This window comes from Podarcis muralis, chromosome 4, assembly GCF_964188315.1.
Source record: "Podarcis muralis chromosome 4, rPodMur119.hap1.1, whole genome shotgun sequence".
In the NCBI taxonomy this organism is placed as follows: domain Eukaryota; kingdom Metazoa; phylum Chordata; class Lepidosauria; order Squamata; family Lacertidae; genus Podarcis; species Podarcis muralis.
Window position 1 is genome coordinate 39,836,785 of NC_135658.1, and position 21,873 is coordinate 39,858,657.

General features: G+C 40.9%; 1 protein-coding gene across 4 annotated transcripts in view; it reads left to right on the top strand.

Annotated features, from left to right (window-relative positions):
• The window catches only part of EPHA3 (EPH receptor A3), a 199,867-nt gene that overhangs the window by 166,989 nt on the left and 11,005 nt on the right, over positions 1 to 21,873 (top strand). For all 4 annotated transcript variants that reach the window (XM_077927226.1, XM_077927228.1, XM_028726778.2 and 1 more), the window contains 5 exons: positions 5,721 to 5,906; positions 16,498 to 16,559; positions 17,313 to 17,522; positions 18,633 to 18,782; positions 21,439 to 21,632. In XM_077927226.1, the coding sequence (XP_077783352.1) occupies positions 5,721 to 5,906; positions 16,498 to 16,559; positions 17,313 to 17,522; positions 18,633 to 18,782; positions 21,439 to 21,632 (802 nt within the window). The remainder of the gene's footprint in view (positions 1 to 5,720; positions 5,907 to 16,497; positions 16,560 to 17,312; positions 17,523 to 18,632; positions 18,783 to 21,438; positions 21,633 to 21,873) is intronic.

Genomic DNA, 21,873 nt, shown 5'->3' on the forward strand with positions numbered 1-21,873 from the left:
TTTAACTAGAAAAGAGATTGATAACATATTTGTAAGACTGCTGGTAGTTGCCCCTGAATGTCTTGTTCCTTGCTGATAAAGTTCACAGGTATAGTGTAGACTCCTTAGTTCAGACTATTTTCTGCAAGAGATTCTTGTCCGATACTCAAAGAATCTCTTCTAACGATCCTCGTCAATTCCATCTGCCTCTGCTAACTAGTACCACTTCTCAGGGTCCTGATAAGGGTTACAACAGCTGTTTGTAATTCTTAGCAGTTAATTATACAGCAGTAAATGCTAAAACCATTTCATCCTAAAAGCTTTAAAATGTTTTTAAAGCATTTAAAATGAATTAAAATGATACTTTAATGAGTGCTTAACAATGGGTGCTATGGGTCATTTTTACAACTGACAATCAAATCAGCAAAGTAAACTGCTGTGCAATCTCTAATTAAAATGAGGGCAGACATACCTTGTAATCTGTGTTTATACGATTTGGATTTACAACAGGGATTCCATTTCCACCACTCCAAGGCATTCCACTCCCTAGTGCTCAAGACATGAAAAGGTGCTTTTAAAGTGTTTTATGGTTCAGGTGCTTTTCAAAGTAACCCCATGAACGCAAGCCATGGAAACGTGAGCGGGCATACAAAGCGTTTCCATCACTGTTTTAAAGGACACCATATCACTGGAAAATACATTTTATTTCAAGTGCCTAATTTCCATCCATTATTTCTGATTTTTAATCTGGAATGTTGTACATGGAGTTCGCTGCATCATGCACTTTTAGAACCTAGGAGGCAGAGCTTTCGTTTTTCTAAATCAAATTCCTAATGTGTGTCTGCCCTTGTCAAAGGGAGAGTTGGGAGTTGCCAAGCAAGGCACGTGTATCTTGCTCTGCTCCTCCTCCAATTCCAGTTTTCTTTCTGCACATATTTATTAGGACAGGAAGTTGTATGATTTAATTTATCCACAGGATACTCAACACGCACTCACCTTTTTGCTTTCACCTGCCCCTCTATTTTGAATATTGGTGCGCATTGTAAGGTGAATGTGGCTCCTTTGACATTTTCTTAAAGAGCCTGTACTCAGAGCCTTCATGTGTTTGCCCTTCTTTGTGCACCTAATGGTGAACGTGTGGGCAGAGGTGGCAATGGGGTCTGCCTCCCACCATCTGTCCACTGAAATGCATGTCTGCAATGTGCACTTGAGTCAGAAGAGCAAATCAATGCCTTAAAATTATTGTAAAAACCTGGACTGATCTGTGTAAACGTGCTCCTTACTACTACAGTCATGCCTTGGAAGTCAAACACAATCCGTTCTGGAAGTCCGTTTGATTACCAAAACGTTTGGAAAGCAAGGTGTGGCTTCTGATTGGTTGCAGGAAAGTCCTGCAGCCAATTGGAAGCAGCGGAAACCCCATCAGATGTTCGGCTTCCAAAAGTAGTTCGCAAGCCGGAACAGTCACTTCTGGGTTTGTTACGTTCGTGAGCCAAAACGTTCGGGGACTAAACTGTTCAACTTCCAAGGTACGACCGTACTGTCTTTTCATTCATCATCAACCCTTATCAGTTCCTTATAAGTGAACATCAGGCTTCCTGTGGCTTATGAATACCATGGGACTAAGTCTATTGTGACGATGAAAGGGCGAGAAGAAAGAAATGCATTGCGTTGCCCTGAGCTTATTGGAGGATATACAGAACGAAATATGCCTCAACTGTCCCAATTTAAGTGGGACACCCCATTTTTAGTGGCTGTGCTCTCACATGAGTCACGTGACTCACATAGGAGTGCAGCCCCGAAAGATGGGCATCCTGGTTTTACTATGGTGCATGTTGGAGGGTATCAAATATAAATATAAATATAGATATTAGTTTAAACAATGTATTCTAAAAGACAAACGTTCATTATATAGATGGATATGTGTCAGATAGACATATTTGGAAAATATCTTGGCCTAGGTTCTTAAAAATGAGTGATGGTCCACAAGGAGTCATAATTTGGCATGTGTTTGGTGCCTCGTATCATCTGTCAGGTACTGCCTTCTTCTTGAAGAAGAAGAAGAGTTTGGATTTGATATCCCGCCTTTCACTCCCCTTCAGGAGTCTCAAAGCGGCTAACATTCTCCTTTCCCTTCCTCCCCCACAACAAACACTCTGTGAGGTGAGTGGAGCTGAGAGACTTCAAAGAAGTGTGACTGGCCCAAGGTTACCCAGCAGCTGCATGTGGAGTAGCGGAGACGCGAACCCGGTTCCCCAGATTATGAGACTACCGCTCTTAACCACTACACCACACTGGTTCTTAAATTAGCACATCCTGTAAAATATCATCTTATGCTTATACAGTCGTACCTTGACTCCCAAACGCCTTGGGAGTTGAATGTTTCGGCTTCCAAACGATCAAAAACCGGAAGTGCGTATTTCGGTTTTCAAACATTCTTTTGGAAACCGAACGTCCAGCAGGACTTCTGCGGCTTCTGATTGGCTACAGGAGCTTCCTGCAGCCAATCAGAAGCCATGCTTTGGAAGTTGAACATTTCAGAAGTCGAACGGACTTCCGGAACGGATTATGTTCAACTTCCAAGGTACGACTGTATAGTCCTTTAAATAGCTAGTCCTAACCAATGCTTCCTTGAATACTGTTTTGAATTAAGGCTTAACAGTCTGAACTCCAGAGCTATCGAGCCTAGCGGGGATGTATTACCTGGCGCTCATTAATGAGGGCTTCGGCACAAAATGTTTAAGCTTATATGAGACATTTGTCTTATCTGAATAGGAAATGGAATGTCACGGAGGGCCCTGTGCCTAGCAGAGTTATGATTTAGAGCATACCTAACTAAGAGGAGGAAACAATTGCATCTACAACTCATCTGTTTGCAAATTCTCAACAAAATGCAATTGATTGAGGCAGCAAGTGCCTAAATTAATAGAAATGTCCAGTGTCCCCTGAGTAGATTTAAATCATGTAAAGCTGTTCCAGTAATATCTATCTGTATCCTTCTATTTCCAGACAGTCCAAATTGAAAACAAAGTTCAACCCCTGCTGTGCATGTGATTTGAAATGAAATTAAAGCCTCGTGGTGTTTTTTTCAAGAAAATCCATTGTAAGCTATCAGAAGTGAACAACGTGCCTGTTTGAATGGCTGAGGAGTAATAATAATAATAATAATAATAATAATAATAATAATAATAATTACAATTTTTACATCTTGTTATAGAACATACTATGCCCAAAGCAGCAATAAAATACAGATGATTTTCTTTTGTCACCTAACTTCACAACAGCTTGGTAGTACCATAATTCTCATTCACAAATGGAGACCTGAGCTTGACAGAGAGCAGGCTGCATCAGATTATACACTTACCTGATCACAAACCTTTCCTGCCATTCATCTGGTGCATTTTCCCACCTCTGATGCCCCTGACAGCCATGTGTGAGCGTGCCATCCCAGTTGTGTGTACATGTATAAAATCCAATGCACTATGCCCAGGTCACGTCAATCTCCAGATTTTGTATGGCATATCAGTTACTAAGTTCAAGCTTAAGTGGCTTGTGTTTTAAACATGTATGTCATATTCAAATGAGATGTCTGAGACAACTGGAAGTATAAGAGGCATGCCAGATAGGCAGAAATGTAAGGCTCTCACTCCCGCACAGCACAACTGGCTAAATGTATGATGATGATGTTGATGATGATGGGAGCAGCCTAGAGTGGCTGTGGAAACCCAGCCAGATGGACGGAGTATAAATAAACTATTATTATTATTATTATTATTATTATTATTATTATTATTATTATATGGTTCTATCAGCAATTTCCTGAGCTCTTGGCTGAGACATCCCAACATTCAATCAACTGAACAACTCTGGGTTTATTTCTGCTCTTCTTCCTCCATATCTTAATCTTGCTAGGTTTTCTCAACGCACATGTATTACTATGAACATGGCATACTGACTTAATTTAGGACTCCATTAATCCCTCTTCACCTAATTATAGCTTGAATTGCTTACACAATTGCAGTATGTAGGGTTTGAATTCATCAACCATTTGGTAAAAGGACCTGAACATCAAGGCATCGAGGTACCACTGTATAGCTTGGAGCATGTTGTGATTATTCAGTGCAATCTATATTCTACATAAGCTGCAAAACAGCATGGGGGAATGCAACAAAAACATAACATTTCTCCCTGAAAATCAGACTATATGTACATACACCCACCCACCTGCCAGTGGACACTTCTGACTGTGTTCTCAGGCAAAGAATTCATAGATAGATTTAATAGCCGCATTTGCTCAAACGATAAATAAAAGTTCCTCTGGCTGTCACACAATGTAGGTGTAAGAGATCAGCAGCTTATAGCTGTTACGACCATTAAGATACATAGGGAGAGAAAGAAAGGAGAGAGAAAGCTAAAGAAAACACAGCATCAAGCCTCCACAAGATTTATTGCAAAGTGGGTTTTTTGCCCCTCTGGTGTCATGCTTTGATTTTCTGCTCTCATGGTGTCCTAACAGTATCGACCTAATGCTAATATTTGAATAGAACTGCTGTTTGCCTTGAGTAAAGCATGCTGGCAGATGTGGATTCTTGTAGAGGTCAGATTTTTATTCATCAGAATCCTTGTTACAGCCTGTATAGCTTCTTGAATGCATGTTTGGATCTCTAAATAGTCAGTTAAAAAAAAAAATCCCCAAAAGCTCATTTTCAAGCTGAATGGCCCTTTTTGACCTACAACGAATCAAAAAGAAAATATAATGCAATGCAGTGTATGCTAGGCTTTTCTATACTACTTTAATGCCAGCCCATGTTATCACTTCTTAGCAATGTCAGCAGTAGGCTATAGCGGAGATGCTGGCTTTTGAAGACAATTGTTAAAATTCTATGTGAATTTGTCAAGATGAAAAATCGTCACACTGTCACATGGCCCGTGTTCTTCTCGACCTATGTGCCTAAATTAGTCACATATAGATATTTACAGCATACAGTACAACAGAAATCTCATCTGTTGCTGACACTTCCTGTCCAGGGATGTAGCGATGGGTGAAGAATTACTGGTCTTTGGCTGTAGATTTCATTCCTATATAGAAAGCACAGCACTGACTGAATTGTAACTAAACTATGGAAGCACTGGCTGCTTTTTATTTGGGGGATGGAATGGTTTCACTTCCTTGAGTTGTTGGCCAAGATTGTGAGGTCTTTATCAAATGGCTATCAATTCCTAACCTGGAATTAAGACAAGTCGTGCCATAGGACAAAGTGTCTATTTCTTCATCTATTGCATAATGTCATTTGTCACTTGGCATAATCATTGTGAAATGAAACTGTCACAAAACTTTTGCAAAATGGCCGTACTATGGGAACTCTGTAAAAATTCTGTTTTTGCTGAAGAACATTACTATAAGGCAGTTTAGTTGTTGGGGCCATAGTTTTGAAGAAGAGGAACTGAACAATGTGAAACGGTCAAGCTCATTCCGGAAAAGGCTTGCTAAAGTTGCCTTGTTGCTGAAACAGTCTCAGGGTGATTATCTGAAGGCGAATGAGGCCACCACACTGCTGAAGTAAAGATGGTTTCACTCTTGTTAGTGCTTGGAGGAGTGACTGGTTGGGAACCACATGTTATGATGGTTAAAAATGTCAGTTTTTCAGTGCCAATTAAAGTGCAGTTTTCTAAGTTAGTTTTGTCGTGAGCTATGAAATGAAAAAAAAAGTGTTTCCCTTGTGTTTTGCTTTTATTGACAGGTGAGTTTGGAGAAGTATGCAGCGGTCGTCTAAAACTTCCTTCTAAAAAAGAAATCTCAGTGGCAATCAAAACTCTGAAGGTTGGCTACACGGATAAGCAGAGAAGAGATTTTCTTGGAGAGGCAAGCATCATGGGACAGTTTGATCATCCCAACATCATCCGATTAGAAGGAGTTGTCACCAAAAGTAAGAACTGTTGTCTACTATAGGATTTGGGAATCTCAGGCACCGGTGCAAAGTGTTGCCATTCAGCCCTCTCTTTCTGTCTGGCCATGGGACTCCCCCAAGGTCAGGACACCCCCCCCCCCAACCTAATCTTGCTTCCACCAGACCACCCCTCTCACCAGCCCTGCTGTGCCCGCTCCTGGCATAAATGTGTCCTCGAATTGTTTTAATGCTTCTTGATTGCCTGGACAAAGGATAGAAAGACATGTATAACTTTTGTGCACTAGAATATGCAAAGGAAATAACCATACCCATGGCTTTGCCAATATTTGCCTCTGGCCATGCCTACCCCAAAGGCTCTGCACAAGGCAATGTTGCCCACATGCTGAAAAGGGCAACCTACCCCTAGTCTAAACAGATGTAATTGAGAATGAATCAATTGAAACAAACAAACAAACAAATAAATAAATAAATAAATAACCAACCAACCAACCAACCAACCAACCTTCAAAAAAGGCAGGGCAATTATTTGAGCTGAAAGTTGAATAGATTTACCTGAGTTTCTGTATTTGAAGAAAACGCATTGGGTGATATGAAGTAGGAAGAAACTTGTAGAAATACTTAAAGTCAGCTTGTGTGTGTTGTAGCATATTTCAGATAGTGTATAGAAAATTGTATGGAAGACTCTTAAAGCCCTCCTCCCGTGACTGTCATGGAAAGGGTTTGCCTTAATATGCCTCAAAAGAAGTTGATCTTTGAATCAAGTGGTGGAAAATCACATTCATAAGCTGCAAATGTCATCTGTCTGTGGCCAATGACTTTTCATTAAAACTCTCAGAAATTGCTCATCTGATTTGCACCCACAGGGAGTAATTCGAAAATCCATGGTCTGAAGGCAAGGTATGAAAGGTTTATGTGAAATGTAGTTCCTAAGATATCCAGAATTCTCTTAGCTGCCTAGTCCTAGGTAGGGGTGGACGATAAATTGATATTTTGACTCTTACCAGGATGAACTCCAGACCACGATAAAGGTTTCATATTTTTCCACCCTGTAATATATTGAGAATGCACTGCCCAGCTGGCCTTACAGACCTTTGCACTTACAGTAATACCGCTGGTTACGAACCGTCCTCCTTGCAAATGCTTTGGGTTACGAGCTTTGCTAACCCGGAAGTAGGTGCTCCTGGTTGCGAACTTTGCCCTGGGTTGTGAGCGAAAATTGCACACTGGAGGCACGCAGCAAGAGGCCCCATTAGTGAAAGCACGCCTCAGGATAAGAACGGTTTCCGGTTATGAACAAACCTCCGGAACGAATTAAGTTCGTAACCAGAGGTACCACTGTACTGCAAAGTAAATGGCCATTTCCTGCCTGTCCTATTTGCAAGGCATAAGCCCCTGCCACCTCTCAGATGAAGTTGCAGACTAAAGGGCTTTACTTTTCATTAAAAGCTGCTTTCTGCCTGCACAATCTGCAAGGCCCTCATGGAGGCAGCATGTTTTCTCCTGCTGTGGTGGGGGCAGGACCCGAATGAATGGCTTCAAGTGACAAGCAAGGACTAAACAACAGGAAGAACTTTCTGACAGTAAGAGCTGTTTTGACAGTGGAAAGGGCTCCCTTGGTAGGTGGTACACTCTCCTTCCTTGGAGAAGCAGAGGTCGGATGACTGTCTGTAACCTAGTTTTCAGGAGCCATGTGGCACCTAGATTGTCTACCTGATTTTCTAACAAGGTGCTACCATGGGTATATAAAGCCCTTAACAGAACAGTAATATATTCTCCAGAAATTTTTAATAGTTTATAACTAAACTATTAAACTATTAACTAAATGGCCAAGAATAGCATGAGTAAATTTTCATTTAATTATACACATCAAATTTAGATTTTTCTTTTAAAAAACATTTCCCCATATTATTATAAACTCCAGCCTTATTTCAGACATGTATCAAGATACTGCAGTGTTTAGCTGGCGATATATCATGATAATGCCAGATATCACCCAGTCCTAGGCAGTCTAGTCCCTATGTGACCTCCCTGGCCACTGCCAGCCAAAGAGAACTTGACACTATGCTGCTAGACAATATTGATAATCCTTGAGCTGTGAATGTTTTAGTCTTACTTATAAGATGCTTATAAGTCATAATGATTCCTAAATACCAAAGCAGTTACTTAATGTAGAAGCAGTATTTTACATCTTAAGGGGCTACACAACCGTCTTTAAACTTCTGGAATAGTTAAATATATACTACAGGAACCCATAGTCTTGCATTCTCTTATAGTTTTGGAGAATTCTATGCACTATACACCCTCCTGTGGTGATGATGATGATAATGCTTTACAGTTGTCATTCAAGATTAGAAAATACCGGGATCTGTGCTGAGAGTGATTGCTCTTAAACAGCTGCAGGCATTCTGGCTGCGCTTACAAAACCATACTGCACATTACCTCATGGTGTCAGCATCTGGCAGATATTTGGATAGCCACAATTAGGCAGCAAAAAACCATGTGGCAATAATTGGTCCATGTAAAAGCTTAATTTCATTATTTATTGCATGGTATTTCATATGTATTTTAGGAGTCATAAGAACACTACAAAGTGGGCAAATATTAGTTCCTGCCTTGCAAATGGCCAAGAATAGCATTGATAAATTGATTAGCATAAAATCCCATATAGATATTGCTATCACAATGTAGATGACAATTTCATTTTTAAAAAAAGAAAGAAAAGGGGAAATTCAAAAGTTTTAAAAACTTTTTATGCTTACCCTATCCAAATTGGATGTTTACACTAGATATGCTAAGAACATCTTTGCTTAGTCTGGAATGTATTAAACATCAGGAGGAACTTTCTGGCAATAAGAGTTGTTCGACAATAGAACAGACTTTCTCAGGAAGTTGTGGACACTCATTCCTTGGAGGTTTTTAAGCAGAGGTTGGAGGGCCATCTGTCATGGATGCTTAAGCTGAGATTCCTGAATTGCAGGGGATGGGACCAAATGACCCTCAGATTCTCTTCCAACTTGACAATTCTATAATTCTATGATTTCTGATGAATGCAAGAAGTGGGACCTTGACCTTTTCATTCTTTACCTGTTCATTGTCATGCTCTATCAACACTGTGCTAGGGAGTTGAGGAAAGAAGGGGGCAATTAAAAGGAAACCAAATGTAGAAAAGGTCACATAAGGCTCAATTAACAGAAGAAACTATGTATTCTTGGGGTAAAGGGGCTGAGCAGAAGGGCAAAAATGTTGCGTAGGGAGGCCAAAGCAGGTGAAGGTAATAGTGGCTTGGAGGTCATAGAAAAGATGGGTGGTGAAGAACAATGGAAGAAGCTGTGCCTAGTGCAACCACTTAGTAAGAAAACAAATAAGATATTCATCAGAAATCATAGAGCTTATGTATGTAGCTTAGTGTTGTAGAGCCCTTCAGGATCTTGGGTCAGGGATCGTGCTGAGGAGGCCTGCACTGAGGAGGAATGGTGGGAGCCACCTCCTCCCCCTTCTCCTGCTCCTGAATCTTCCCAGGAACAGGAGGACAGTATAGATTTGGAACAGTGGTTTGCAGAGGGGCATAGTTCAGAAGGCAGAAGCTGGGAAATAATGGATGGGGAACAGCTAGGAAAAGAAACACTAGAAGAGAGAGGGTTAGCAGATTCATGGTCTTTGGATAGCATTCCTCCAGCGCCTTTCCCAAGGTCAACAAGAATTCCTTTTGTTTGATCTGCTCTTTTATGGCCACAGGAGAGGAAGCCGATTCCCCAAAGCCTGACATCTTGTAGGGCATCTAGTCCAACCTACTGTACAATGCATGTCAGATGCAGGAGGCAGCTGCAGCATCCCTGACAAATGGCCACCCAATCTGCTTAAATACCTCAACTGAAGGAGTGTCCACCACCTCCCAAGGCAGACTGTTCCACTGACACTTCCATCCTTTGGTTCTAGTCCTGCCTTCTGGAGCAACAGAGAAGAGATCTGCTCCATCTTCTACATGGCAGTCCTTCAGATATTGGAAGAATGTATTGATTTTGGAGCATGACTTTTGCTTTTATGAGATGCATTGGAATGGAGCTTGGGGCAGAAAAGCCACTCCCAAAAGTATAAGTAGGAAGAGATCCCGGGGGTTAAGAAACCAAAACAGCAGTCCACAGCCATGATGAAATAAAATCAATATATTTCTTGTTTGGGTGTTGTCCCAGGAACTTATTAAAAAAAACCAACTCTCTGGGCACTTTAACCTATAACGCCACATCACTTTTTCCTGGTACCCCAACACATTACATTGCGTGGAACAAGACAAGAGCAACCCGCATGTAAAATCAAGTTGATTGTCTTGGGATAGTTCTTGTCCCAGGAGCTTTTTGTTGACAGAAAGAACTGTAAATGGTGACTCAAATTTGTGGTCATTGTTTACTACCTTGTGTGTAACAATGTTCAACAGAGAAATAATAATAATAATAATAATAATAATAATAATAATAATAATAATGTGCAAATTTTGCAATGAAAAATGCTGTGGTTGTGTAATTTGCCCCCAAAGGTCTGAGTTAGGACTAGATTTCCCCCTCAATAAAAGTGATTTTTCACTTGGACTTTTTGCAAACATTCTATTATTCATAGTGTCATTTCTTCAGCAGTTAGAACGTTTATGAGCACTCCATGACATCATGGCAGGCCAGCTAATCACTACCCGATGCTTCACCACCACAAAAGGCCTTAGCACATTACAATCCAGAGTTGTTTAGAATATATATCAGCTAAGACATATAACACAAGACATTATTGAGGGGAAATGTTTTTGGCCATTGCTGACATTATTACTATAAATGTTCTTACTGCTTTCAAGAAGGCAATTCAGATACATGTTTTGCATTATCACTAAGATGGCAAATACTTAATAGATTATTTCTTCCTACATCGATATGGTACAATGATAAATTCTCCAGTGCTTTTGAATTCTATTTTACTGGCAATTATGTAGAGCTTAAAGGTAAGCTGGACATAGTTCAAGAAAATAGTTCAAGTTTGTATATTATCCATGGGTGTTCTTTTTGAAAGGAGTCTGCCAAGCATACCTTCCAAAATATATAAAGCACATGATAAATAGGCATTGGGACCGTTACATGGCAAACCCAATTTTGATGGATGGCCCTTAGAAAGGAACTGACTGTTCATGCTGATAGGCTCATATGGACTAATTCTTGACCTCTTGCATGGCAAATGTCTGTAAGGAACCCTACTTGAACCCAGGGGCACACATTCACTGTTTAGGGACAGTGTCTCTTATTACTCACTAGAGATGCGATAAGGTGTATGGGTGAAATAAGACCTCCGACCATTCTTCCAGCACTGAATTATTCCCCTGTAACATATTTGTTTCTGTGCTGAACTTTCCTTCCACACTGGTCTCTAGGGTGTCCTATAGGCAGCAGCCCTAATAGCCAACACACATGTTCTCCTTAGTTTACTAATAATTTACAGCAATTTGTAGCAGTTTAGTATAATAAATTTTAGAAACACTGTTGACACAAGTTGTTATCGTGTAAATGGCTGCATTTTGATAAATTAACGCATAATGTTTCTTTTTTTAAAAAAAATACATAGGTTTTCTTTGGAGCATATGTTTCAGATTGCACATACATTTCCAGCTCAGTGTTAGTGAGAATTTCTCTTCAGAACAGGATAAATAAGGCAGGAAATGTACGTCTAATGATTTGAAAGGCTTTTGCTTCTTTCCTAATTTTAGACTGCTGGCACATTATCAATATGGAAACATTCAGATTGTAACCAGGCAACTTTGGCTTTTACTTGTTGCGTAAATTCATCTCATAAGCATTGCTTGCTACCAAATGTACAATGTTCCACTCATTTTCTTTTTATTTAGAGTTTTGAAACATACTAAGGCATGTGGGACCTATAACAAAGTCTTGCTGTCTATAGCCATTCCCCTAGAGGAATATTCCAGACAGGAACATGGAATAGGAGCCTTGTTGTACTGTTTAAGCCTCTCAGTATGGGGGTAGATGAATGGGGTTTATGGGTGGAGAAGGGATAAAGGACACTTTTTCCTCCTTCCCCTATATAAGTCTACTTGAAGTAAGCCCCATTGATTCTGTGTGGTTTATGCCCTTGGTGAGTACAGCATTAAACCCTTAGCCTCCCCTCTCCTCACCCACTCCCTCTCAACTGCCATCAAGACTTTGTATGTTCATGGCTTCATGTCAGTCAATATGGTTGAGATTTCTTTCTTTCGTTTGATTCACAGTGATATGTACTTCTGCCTAGCAAGGATGTCACCTCTGTATGTAGGTGGCCCTGTTTCTAATAGGAACTGGCTATTAGAGGAAACAAGTATGGCACTGCAGCAAATGGTAGTGGTGTATCCTCACATCCTTTTAGACATGGACCTGTTCGTTGGGGCTGCCAGTTAGCTATGCCTTTCATCTAGCAGTGGCACTATCTTACTTCTTCCCCCTTCCGCCTATCAAACTACCTGTTCTTCCTTCCTTCCTCCCTTGATTTTTTTGCCACTTCATTAGTGGTCGAAGCTTTTCTGCTGCCGCTTCATCTCATCTTCACTGCTTCCGTACCTCACTCTGAGGAAGGACCAATGGGGTCTTCCTCTAGAGTAAGACATAGGCATGGTCCCTATTTGGGCCAGCTCTACTTTTAGAGTCACTTTTACCTCATTTAACAGTGGTGTACATAGAGTAACATTTATCCTTTATTTATCTTGCATCTCGTAAACAGATTGCTGTTGAGCCTAAAGATAATTCTGTAAATGTGCAATGAAATCTATTCAAAGGTCTGAATCCACCTTTTATCATCATTGGAATGAAATAGTTTGTTGAGTTTTGAGACTGGGGAGAAATATTATTAAATAATAATCACGTTTTTATCTGAATGACATGGAGGCTTAACTGTGGCTGGATCTAGACACATAAAAATACCCGCTTCAGTTTAAAGCGTTGTAAATTTAAACAGGAAAAACAGGTAGAGAAAAATGGGACTCCACGTTGCCAGCTGATGGCACAATGTTATATTGCACATACTATGTATATAAATAACTTTTTCTTTACCAGTCTAGCTGAGACCTGAGAGCAGGAAGCGACTAATAAGTCCTGTCAGCAGAAGCCACATGCAAGAACTTCTACTTGTGCAATGGGACTTTCCCCCCTCCCATGCTCCCTGAAATTGGCTTTAGGGTGTGTGTTTTTTTGAATCATAGAATCATAGAGTTGGAATAGACCACAAGGGCCATCAAGTCCAACCCCCTGCCAAGCAGGAAACACCATCAGAGCACTCCTGACATATGGTTGTCAAGCCTCTGCTTAAAGACCTCCAAAGAAGGAGGGTTGGGAACACCCTCAGAACAACACATGGTGATGGGAGGGAGATCTAATGTTTTAAGGCAGACTTGATTTTCCTGGTATTTCTCCCTTTCCTTCCCCTTAAAACAATAATCACACAAACAATCGTGTAAAATGTATAAATAACATTTGTTCCCACAGAATACTTGTTGAAGAATGACAGATAACAGCAGCTTTCTTCAGGCAGGTTTAAAATGGTAATTTGGTGACAAGTACATACTTAAGTCTAGCTTAAATGTAGTCGAGCTTTGTTGGTTTGACTGCATTTTAAATATCACACAAAATTTCCTGAGCATGACATTGAAATCCTCTCTCTGATATTAATTATTTTATTAAAACATGAGATACCATAAAAAATGATATGAAGTATGGCAATCTGTGGCTTCAATGCCTTTACAACACCTTTGAAAGGTGGTAAACATTGTTTTGTTTGTGTAGCATAGAATGTGCATGGCAATTTACAAGACCGTAGTTTAACTTTCGACTATAGGTCTGTATTAGTAGGGATACCTCAGACTAAATAGGTCCGTAGCCATTTATAAAATGGAAATTGTGCACCGCCAGCGTAGTCCTGTAATGCCGTACGAGCACATAATTCTGGTAGCTTGTGAATTATTTGCAGCTGTAATATGGTTATTAATAATTAACTGAATGAACATTATGCTGTATTATGCCATGTATTTATTGATTATGAATGGAAAGCCATGGAGGGGGGCGGCATTATCCCTAAGGAGTTAAAGCAGTTGCTAAGTGGATTATCTAGTGGGGGTTTTTCTGGTTCCCAAGCCATAACTCATGTCAGACCTGACCAGAAAGATCTGAAAGACTGAGCTTTGTAAAGATTCATTGGAGCATAAGCACGGCAGTGTTTCTTCACAAAGGACACATGAAAGAACTGTGTCCAATTGCCATTAGGCAGTGGAAAGGCTGTTAGGGTCCTGAGTAAGACCTGCTACTCCTGAACTACTTAATGCTTGTGATAATTAAATGTAGTATATTTGCTATTAGCTAATTGTCCAGGCAAGCACATTATGTGACCCATGAGAGCAGCAAAATAACCAGAATGTAGAATGGTGATGGGATAAAATCAGGCCAAATCTTTATTGACAGCAGCAGGAAGGGCAAGGGTTGGCATGGCATTGGGTCCCAGGATCAGTTCATCATTCCACAAGCCCCATGTTGATGGAATGGATCCACTGGGTTTGGATCACTCCAAACCTGTATGACAGGAATCGGCCAGTGTTGAACCTTGCCGTGGTGCAAGCCAAGCAAGCAAGGTCTCACCGGGGGACCAGGGGGCAGATTCCAACCAGGCAGATACCCAACCCATGCTTGGGTTTGCCGTGGTCAATTCTCCCCTCAGCTCCCTTACGCCCCCCCCCCCATACTATGCTGATCCTGACCAATGCCATTTCTGCCCTCATACAAACAATGTTCTTCTGCCTAACAAAGGAATGGCATAATTTCACTGAGGGAAAGACGAAAAAAACCCCAACAAAGTGCCAGTCAGGTTGGGGGGGGGGAATCCTGCCAGCCCTGTCAACCAACGGCCCAGAATTGCCCAGTGAAGGCTCTAACCTGAGGGTAGGCAGGCGGGAAGCTCTCAAAGCAAAATGGCTGTGAGCTCCAGGGGGAGCAGCCTTATATAGGCTTTCCCCTCCCCTCTTCAGCAAGGGCTCATGGGGCAGATTTTTCCTATGAGCCCATGACACAGAGAGAATACTGGGCAAAACCTTGCCCAGTATTTTGCTGCAATCTATGGGCTACAGTGCTGCCAGGCCAAGGCATCCCGTGCTTATTGGGCACGGAATGAGGCTTAGTCACAGGGAAGCAGGATGGTATTCTGCCACCATACGCCCTTGTCCTTTTCTGAACAGGACACCTGCCCCCCTTTGCCCAAAGAGTGAAGCAGGGTTATATGCAGTGGGCTACTGATGGAAATATTTCCTATGTGCTAATATCTCAGCAGTGAAGTGGCAATTTCAGATGAAAACAAGCATGGAGAAATCTATCATTATGAGCAATGGTTGTGATTCATCCCCATCCATCTGTGTATATTTTGTGTATGTTAATATATTGTCAAATATTCCCCTGTTGTTTGCTGGCGTTGTCTGGCCTCTTGTCCCCCTGGCTCATTTTATGATCCTAAGCATTCTTAATTGGAAGTAAATTGTCTTGAAATCAATAGGATTCACTCCCAAGTAAATGTGTTTAGGATTAAGATGTTGGCCTTTGAGCCCTGTGGTGACAAGTTTGCTTTATCCCTGAATAATTGTCATGATTTGCACCGATCTCCTAGGACAGAAGATAAAATAGATTCATATAAATAAATAGTCCTTTGTTGTGATTAAAGAATTATCTTCTGAAATGCTAATATTATAGCTGCCTTCATGAGACCCAAAATGAAATGCAATTGCATATAGCCTTGCTATAATAGGAGGTCAGAGTTGCCATATTGCTTCAGACCAATAGCTCATGTTAACCTAGCATTCTGTCACTGACAGAACCAGCAGCTTCATAAAAAGTTTAGGAGAACCTTCAAGTTGAACATGTTTGCAGCAAAACAGGCATGGGAACCTCCCCCCCCCCCCCCGATGAGAACCTCTTTCCCATATGATTGATCTGCTGGGTGAGGTGGGGGGGGGGGTCAACTGTTGGAGGGGAGGGCCAAAAGTGAATGGGTCACACCCCTCTTTCTGCCACCTTGCCTTCTTCCTCTCCTTCCAGGCATTCTGAAGCTGAATGAAATTAGGCTGAGGGCTCCTCAGGCCTACCCCTGTTCTAAATCATACAGATAGCCATGCAACCATTCCTGTTTATGCCACTCTTCTGTTTGGAGGATGCTTTTAGGATGCTGATCAAACACCAAAATGCTATTAACTGTTTTACCATAATACAGCTCTCTGCATTTTGTAGAACTTAACTTTTCTCTTGTTAACCCTTTACTTTATGATTATGATGATGAATTTTTTTTTATTAAAGATGTTATTGTTTTCCCAAATGGTGCAAGTTCCTAATTATTTCTATAGGAACACAAGAGTGGCTTCGCATGGTGGGCTGAGGGGAACCAGACGCTTCACTTCCTTCCATTCAAGTTGAAAGGGAGTAACCTAGATAAGCCTGGCAGGACAGCTTGCTGTATGGGATTCACCCCTTCATGCATGCATTAATTAGACTTAAGCATTTTGGTTATGAGGCTGCTTATCCTACAGAGTGATTGTGCTTATTATTCTCCCCCCCCCCCCCAGGTAAACCTGTCATGATTGTTACTGAGTATATGGAAAATGGCTCTTTGGATAGCTTCCTGAGGGTAAGTACTTTGTTTATTCTGTGGTGATGCCCCCGGCTTTATAAATCAGTGTGACTGTACCATTATTGGTAGAATTTCAGACAAATGGCTACCATAGTAAAGGTTGGTTGCGGATATGTAAAAATATCATAAGGATATGAGTCTACTGCTTGCCTCATAAGGAATTATAGGAACACAGGAACACCTTGTACTCAGTCAGGGTATTGTCTACACTGACTCGCAGCAGCTGTCCAGGATTTCAGGCAGGGGCCCCCATCCCGCAAGCCTGATGTATGATACCTGGGCAAAAAGGAAATATATGCACCTACTGCATTTCACCAGAAGAAAAGAATGAAATTGTATTACACTGTGAAAAATAATATTGAGTCACAGATAGAATGTGCCCATTTGAATCCATTATATATGTTTATAATCATATTTTGTCTGCCTTCCTGTGTATCTGCTTAACTCGGAGTAGAGAATTAAGGTTTTCGGTGAAATTAGGCCCCCACAGTCAATTGGAGTGGGGGGAAATCAGCCCAAAGGGAGCTATATAGTCTGAACTCATATAAAAACTGTGCAATAATAAAAGGACAGATGAAATTACCCATGTCTCATCCGACAATGCCTGGGACAGGTTTATTTTCATTATAAGCACTGAGTTTTGGCAGAGCATTTTCACAAGGCAGGTTCCCAGTGACTTTGATAGAATGTGTGCGGATACAGGTCCTGGGTGCATCGAAGATCTGAAAGGCTGTTGTAAATGTCTTACAGAAACATGATGCTCAGTTCACAGTCATCCAGCTAGTGGGAATGCTTCGAGGAATTGCATCTGGCATGAAGTACTTGTCAGATATGGGCTATGTCCATCGTGACCTGGCTGCCCGCAACATCCTCATCAACAGTAACCTGGTATGCAAGGTCTCCGATTTTGGCCTCTCCCGTGTTCTGGAGGATGATCCAGAAGCTGCCTACACAACAAGGGTGAGTCCGGTGATCTGTGAATGATTACTATGAATCCTTAGGTGTTTGAGAGCCAAATATCACATAGTGGCTCTTCAGCAAGATCATTTATGTTAAAAGAGGGAGGGAGGGTGGGCACACATACATGACTACAACAATTCTATTCTTTCTAAGACTGTTCAGTATGACTATACACTTCCTCCAATATTCTTACATTTCTGGCTTGGTGATGAAAAGTTGATGAAGAAATTAAGAAAGGTAAGGATCTGTCCAGGCAGGTAAGAAAATATATATGCTTTAATGTCGTTTAACCACCCTGCCAGTTTCAGAAAAGCCAGTGTTGAAGGTTTTAGAAACACATAATTCTGCTCCTCTGGGCCTTTACAATCTTCTTTCTTTCTTTCTTTCTTTCTTTCTTTCTTTCTTTCTTTTCTCCAAGAAGCTCAAGGCTGCGCACATGCTTGCAGGAATGGCTCACCTAGTGGGACAGTACTGCGAAATAGCCTCCCAGCAGCAGTGCTTCCCCCTATGTATCTGCATGGCACCAATCTCGCTGCCACCTTGCCTCTTCCAGGAAGCAACAGGGATGCTGCTGACGGGAGGCTATTGCTACAGCTCTACCCTGCAGGGCGAGCCACACTTGCATAGTTCTGTCCTCATGCTAAATGCCATCTGGTGAGATTTGGTTCAAAAATATGTATTCTGGAATCTAATCATGCTTAAGATTGGAATCCTATGCATATCTATTCCAAGGTAAGTGTGTATACAATGTATACAAAGTGTATACAAATGTGTACAGTGTATATAAAGGTAAGTGTGTATACAATGGCAACCCATGTCTATCAAAATGGAGAGAAAATGTCAGATCCAGAAAGATGCCCAAAGTAATAACAACAGTTTCTGTGGTTCTGTACATCATATTAGTGGCTGTTTTGTGACAGTCCTACAGAGATTTATTTATTCGGTTATTTAAAGCAAAATGTGTATGCAGCCCCATAATGGATAGTTTCTGGATTGCTTTACAATAAAAAGAAAAACAAATTAAATTCAAAATGCAAATTCCATAGCATAAATGTGCATCCCACTACCTGAGTCATTATTGCTACTTTATACAACGCTTTGTGTTTGTAGGGAGGCAAGATTCCAATCCGATGGACATCTCCAGAAGCCATTGCTTACCGTAAATTCACATCAGCCAGTGACGCGTGGAGCTATGGGATTGTTCTTTGGGAGGTGATGTCCTATGGAGAAAGACCATACTGGGAGATGTCCAATCAGGATGTGAGTATACTGTGAGAGGAGGAAAAGCATAAGACAAGCTGGTGCCTATTTTTAATTTTGGAAAACCAAATGTTTGAAAATATTACTTTCTCTTGAAAAAATATGCGGCATTTCTGTATAAAAAAGAACTTTTGAACTTACAGGATAAAGGAAAGAGGATGATTCAAGTTACTCTGAGAATAATCGACAAGTGCTTTTACATTAGTTAGAATGTTATACATCTTTTATAGAACTTTATTAAATGTCTCGTGATCCCTTTTGGCTGTATCTCTGCCGAGCTTTTCTAGGAGTATACTGGGCCAATTAAACTGCCTAAGAAAGAGAGGAGGAAATTGTGTTTAAGATTTTAATGAGCAAATGCCTTCGGATGCAGTGAGCAGATAACATGAAGTGATGGTTTGATTTGTTTAGAAGTCTTTTACATAGAGGTTCATTTAGATAGCTTTGAATTTATTGCTGTCCAACTTCAGAAAGTTAAACAGATCTGCCATCCTTTTATGCTTCTTTGGAATATAGTATTTCCCAAAGCTGTTTTAAAAAACATACCATATTGTTCCCTTAATTTAGTCTAGATATGTTCCACATGACTCAATTAAAAGCTACCAATTCTGACCAGCTCTATATATGTTTTACAAATGGGAATAAATTTTTGTGCATAATATCTTACCCTAATGCTAAGCAAACATATAGTAACAGCAAACGAAATCAGGCACTTTTTAGCTAACAAATGGGGATATAATCATGGAATACACACACCACAAACACACACACACACACACAGAGAGAGAGAGAGAGAGAGAGAGAGAGAGAGAGAGAGTAGTGAACCCATGTTATTCATTGCTTTAAAATGACTCTTTATTGAACAGGTTTTCCAGTCTATTAATATAAATATATAACATTTTCCAGTCTATTGATTATTGTTAATAAATTAGTAGCCTGTGCCCCTTCTACCATGTTAATTTCATCCTATCTTCGCTTGCCAGCATTAGCCATGCAATAATATTTGCACCAATGTTGCCCTTGGTTAGCTTCAAAATAAGAGTCTGAAATGGCTATGTAAACCATGATTAAAGGCAACTACGGTTATTATTAACATTAGTGTAAATGTAACACCTCACTATGGCAGTTGTTAACTCTGAAAGGGGAGGAGAAGGGAATTTATTGTAGGTCAGGGAATGCTTTTAATTTCCTAGCTACAGTTTATAAAAAGACCAAGAAATGTTATGTTTGCACTAGCCCTAGTTATTCATATAACTATTGGCTGTTAATTGCTCATATTGCCTGGAGTAGTTAACCATATTGCTTAACTTGCTGGTTTAGAAATAAAGAATTGCTGCCCTGACAATGGAAATTAGAAAATGGAAGCTAATTTCATAATTTGTTCCTCCTGAAATGTCAAGTAGGAAGCGGTTGTTTACGATCTGCCACAGGGCGTTTGTTAAGCTGCCTGCTGCTTTTCAGTCATTTTCCTAAAATGATTATAGAAAGTCAAAAACTGGTTGATTTCTCACATGCAAACCGCACAGCCACAACCTCTCAAGCCAAACCCCAACGTGGCTGGAAATATGCTTGTTAGGACAATCATGGGTAATCTAGCTTTATTGCTACTCCACATCCTTGTTAGCCCCTTAACCCATCTGTCAACAGTAATCTAACTCTATCTGCCGTGCGATGCAGAAATATGGAAATGTCAGTAAAGCTGGATATTTCTGCAATTATGTGGCGTTAGCAACTGCCTGTGCAACTTTAAGTGCGTATTTGAATATCGCTTGCTTGTAGAGGCAAGGAGCACTCCCCTTAAACGGAGAAGGGATAACTAGCTGTGCTAAGCTACTAGCTGCCGATGTAGCCTTGATAGATGAATACTGCCCTCTTTCTGTGAAACAATTAATATATCAATATATTTATATATACTGATGTTCTCCCCCTGTATAGAATTCTGTACCTATGAAATAGTCCCAGAGTTTGCATGCTTGTGTCTTTGTGTTAGTGAATATTATGTAAAACATCCTAGCTGATAATTAGATCTTAAAATGTAAGGCCTCTTTATTGGAGGGAGGGCTGTAGCTCAGAAAGAGAGTGCATGATTTGGATGCAGAATGTCCCAAATTCAGTCACTGGCATCTCCAGATAGGGCTGGATAGACTCTTGCCTGAAACCCATTGGAATTTCTGCCAGGGCTTGAAGGCAGTACTGAGCTATACAGACCAATAATCAGGTGCACTCTGAGGCAGCTTCCCATGTTCCTATGATCTCAAACAGCAATTCCTAAAAGGCTGTTGAGGAGGAGGGGGGGGATGAGTGGGTAGTGATCTTCCAGATGTTTTCTCTTTGGGCCAATTAAGCTTGTATTGTAGGAAATGTATTAAGTTGACTTGCATTTGGTCTAATCAAAGCTGAGCACTGGACAAGACCAAATAGCACCTTCTTCAAAGAGCTACACATTATCCTCTGCTTCCTCTGTCACTTTTCCCTATCTCCGTTTTGTCAAGTGGCTTATTTTGCAAATAAAGAGGAAGAAGGACACGTCGGAACAATTGGAGAATGGATAGATTGGTTTTAAATACCGTCCGTGACAATGTAATGGAGATCCCTTGAAGAACCAAAGGGGGAAGCATCTCCTGATAATGTCTGCAATCCTTTTCTCCTTGTGCAGGTAATTAAAGCCGTGGAAGAAGGGTACCGCTTGCCACCACCCATGGACTGCCCAGCTGCCTTGTATCAGTTGATGCTGGACTGTTGGCAAAAAGACAGAAACAACAGACCGAAGTTTGAGCAGATTGTCAGCATCCTGGACAAGCTGATCCGTAATCCCAGCAGTCTAAAAATAATCACCAATGCAGCTGCAAGGTGACACAATACCTTCTACATCTTGCACACTGAGCATGAATGTGTTTGCTTTCTCTACCTCCAGTAATTACAATATGTTTGCTTTGTCCACTACCTACTTCCATGTTTACAGCTATTTCTTATTAGTAGTGTAGTTTAAGTTGGGGGTTGGAGTGGGAGGAAGCTTGGCTGCTATCGGGTGGCGCTGTGGGACACGGGTGGCGCTGTGGGACATGGGTGGTGCTGTGAGACGCGGGTGGCG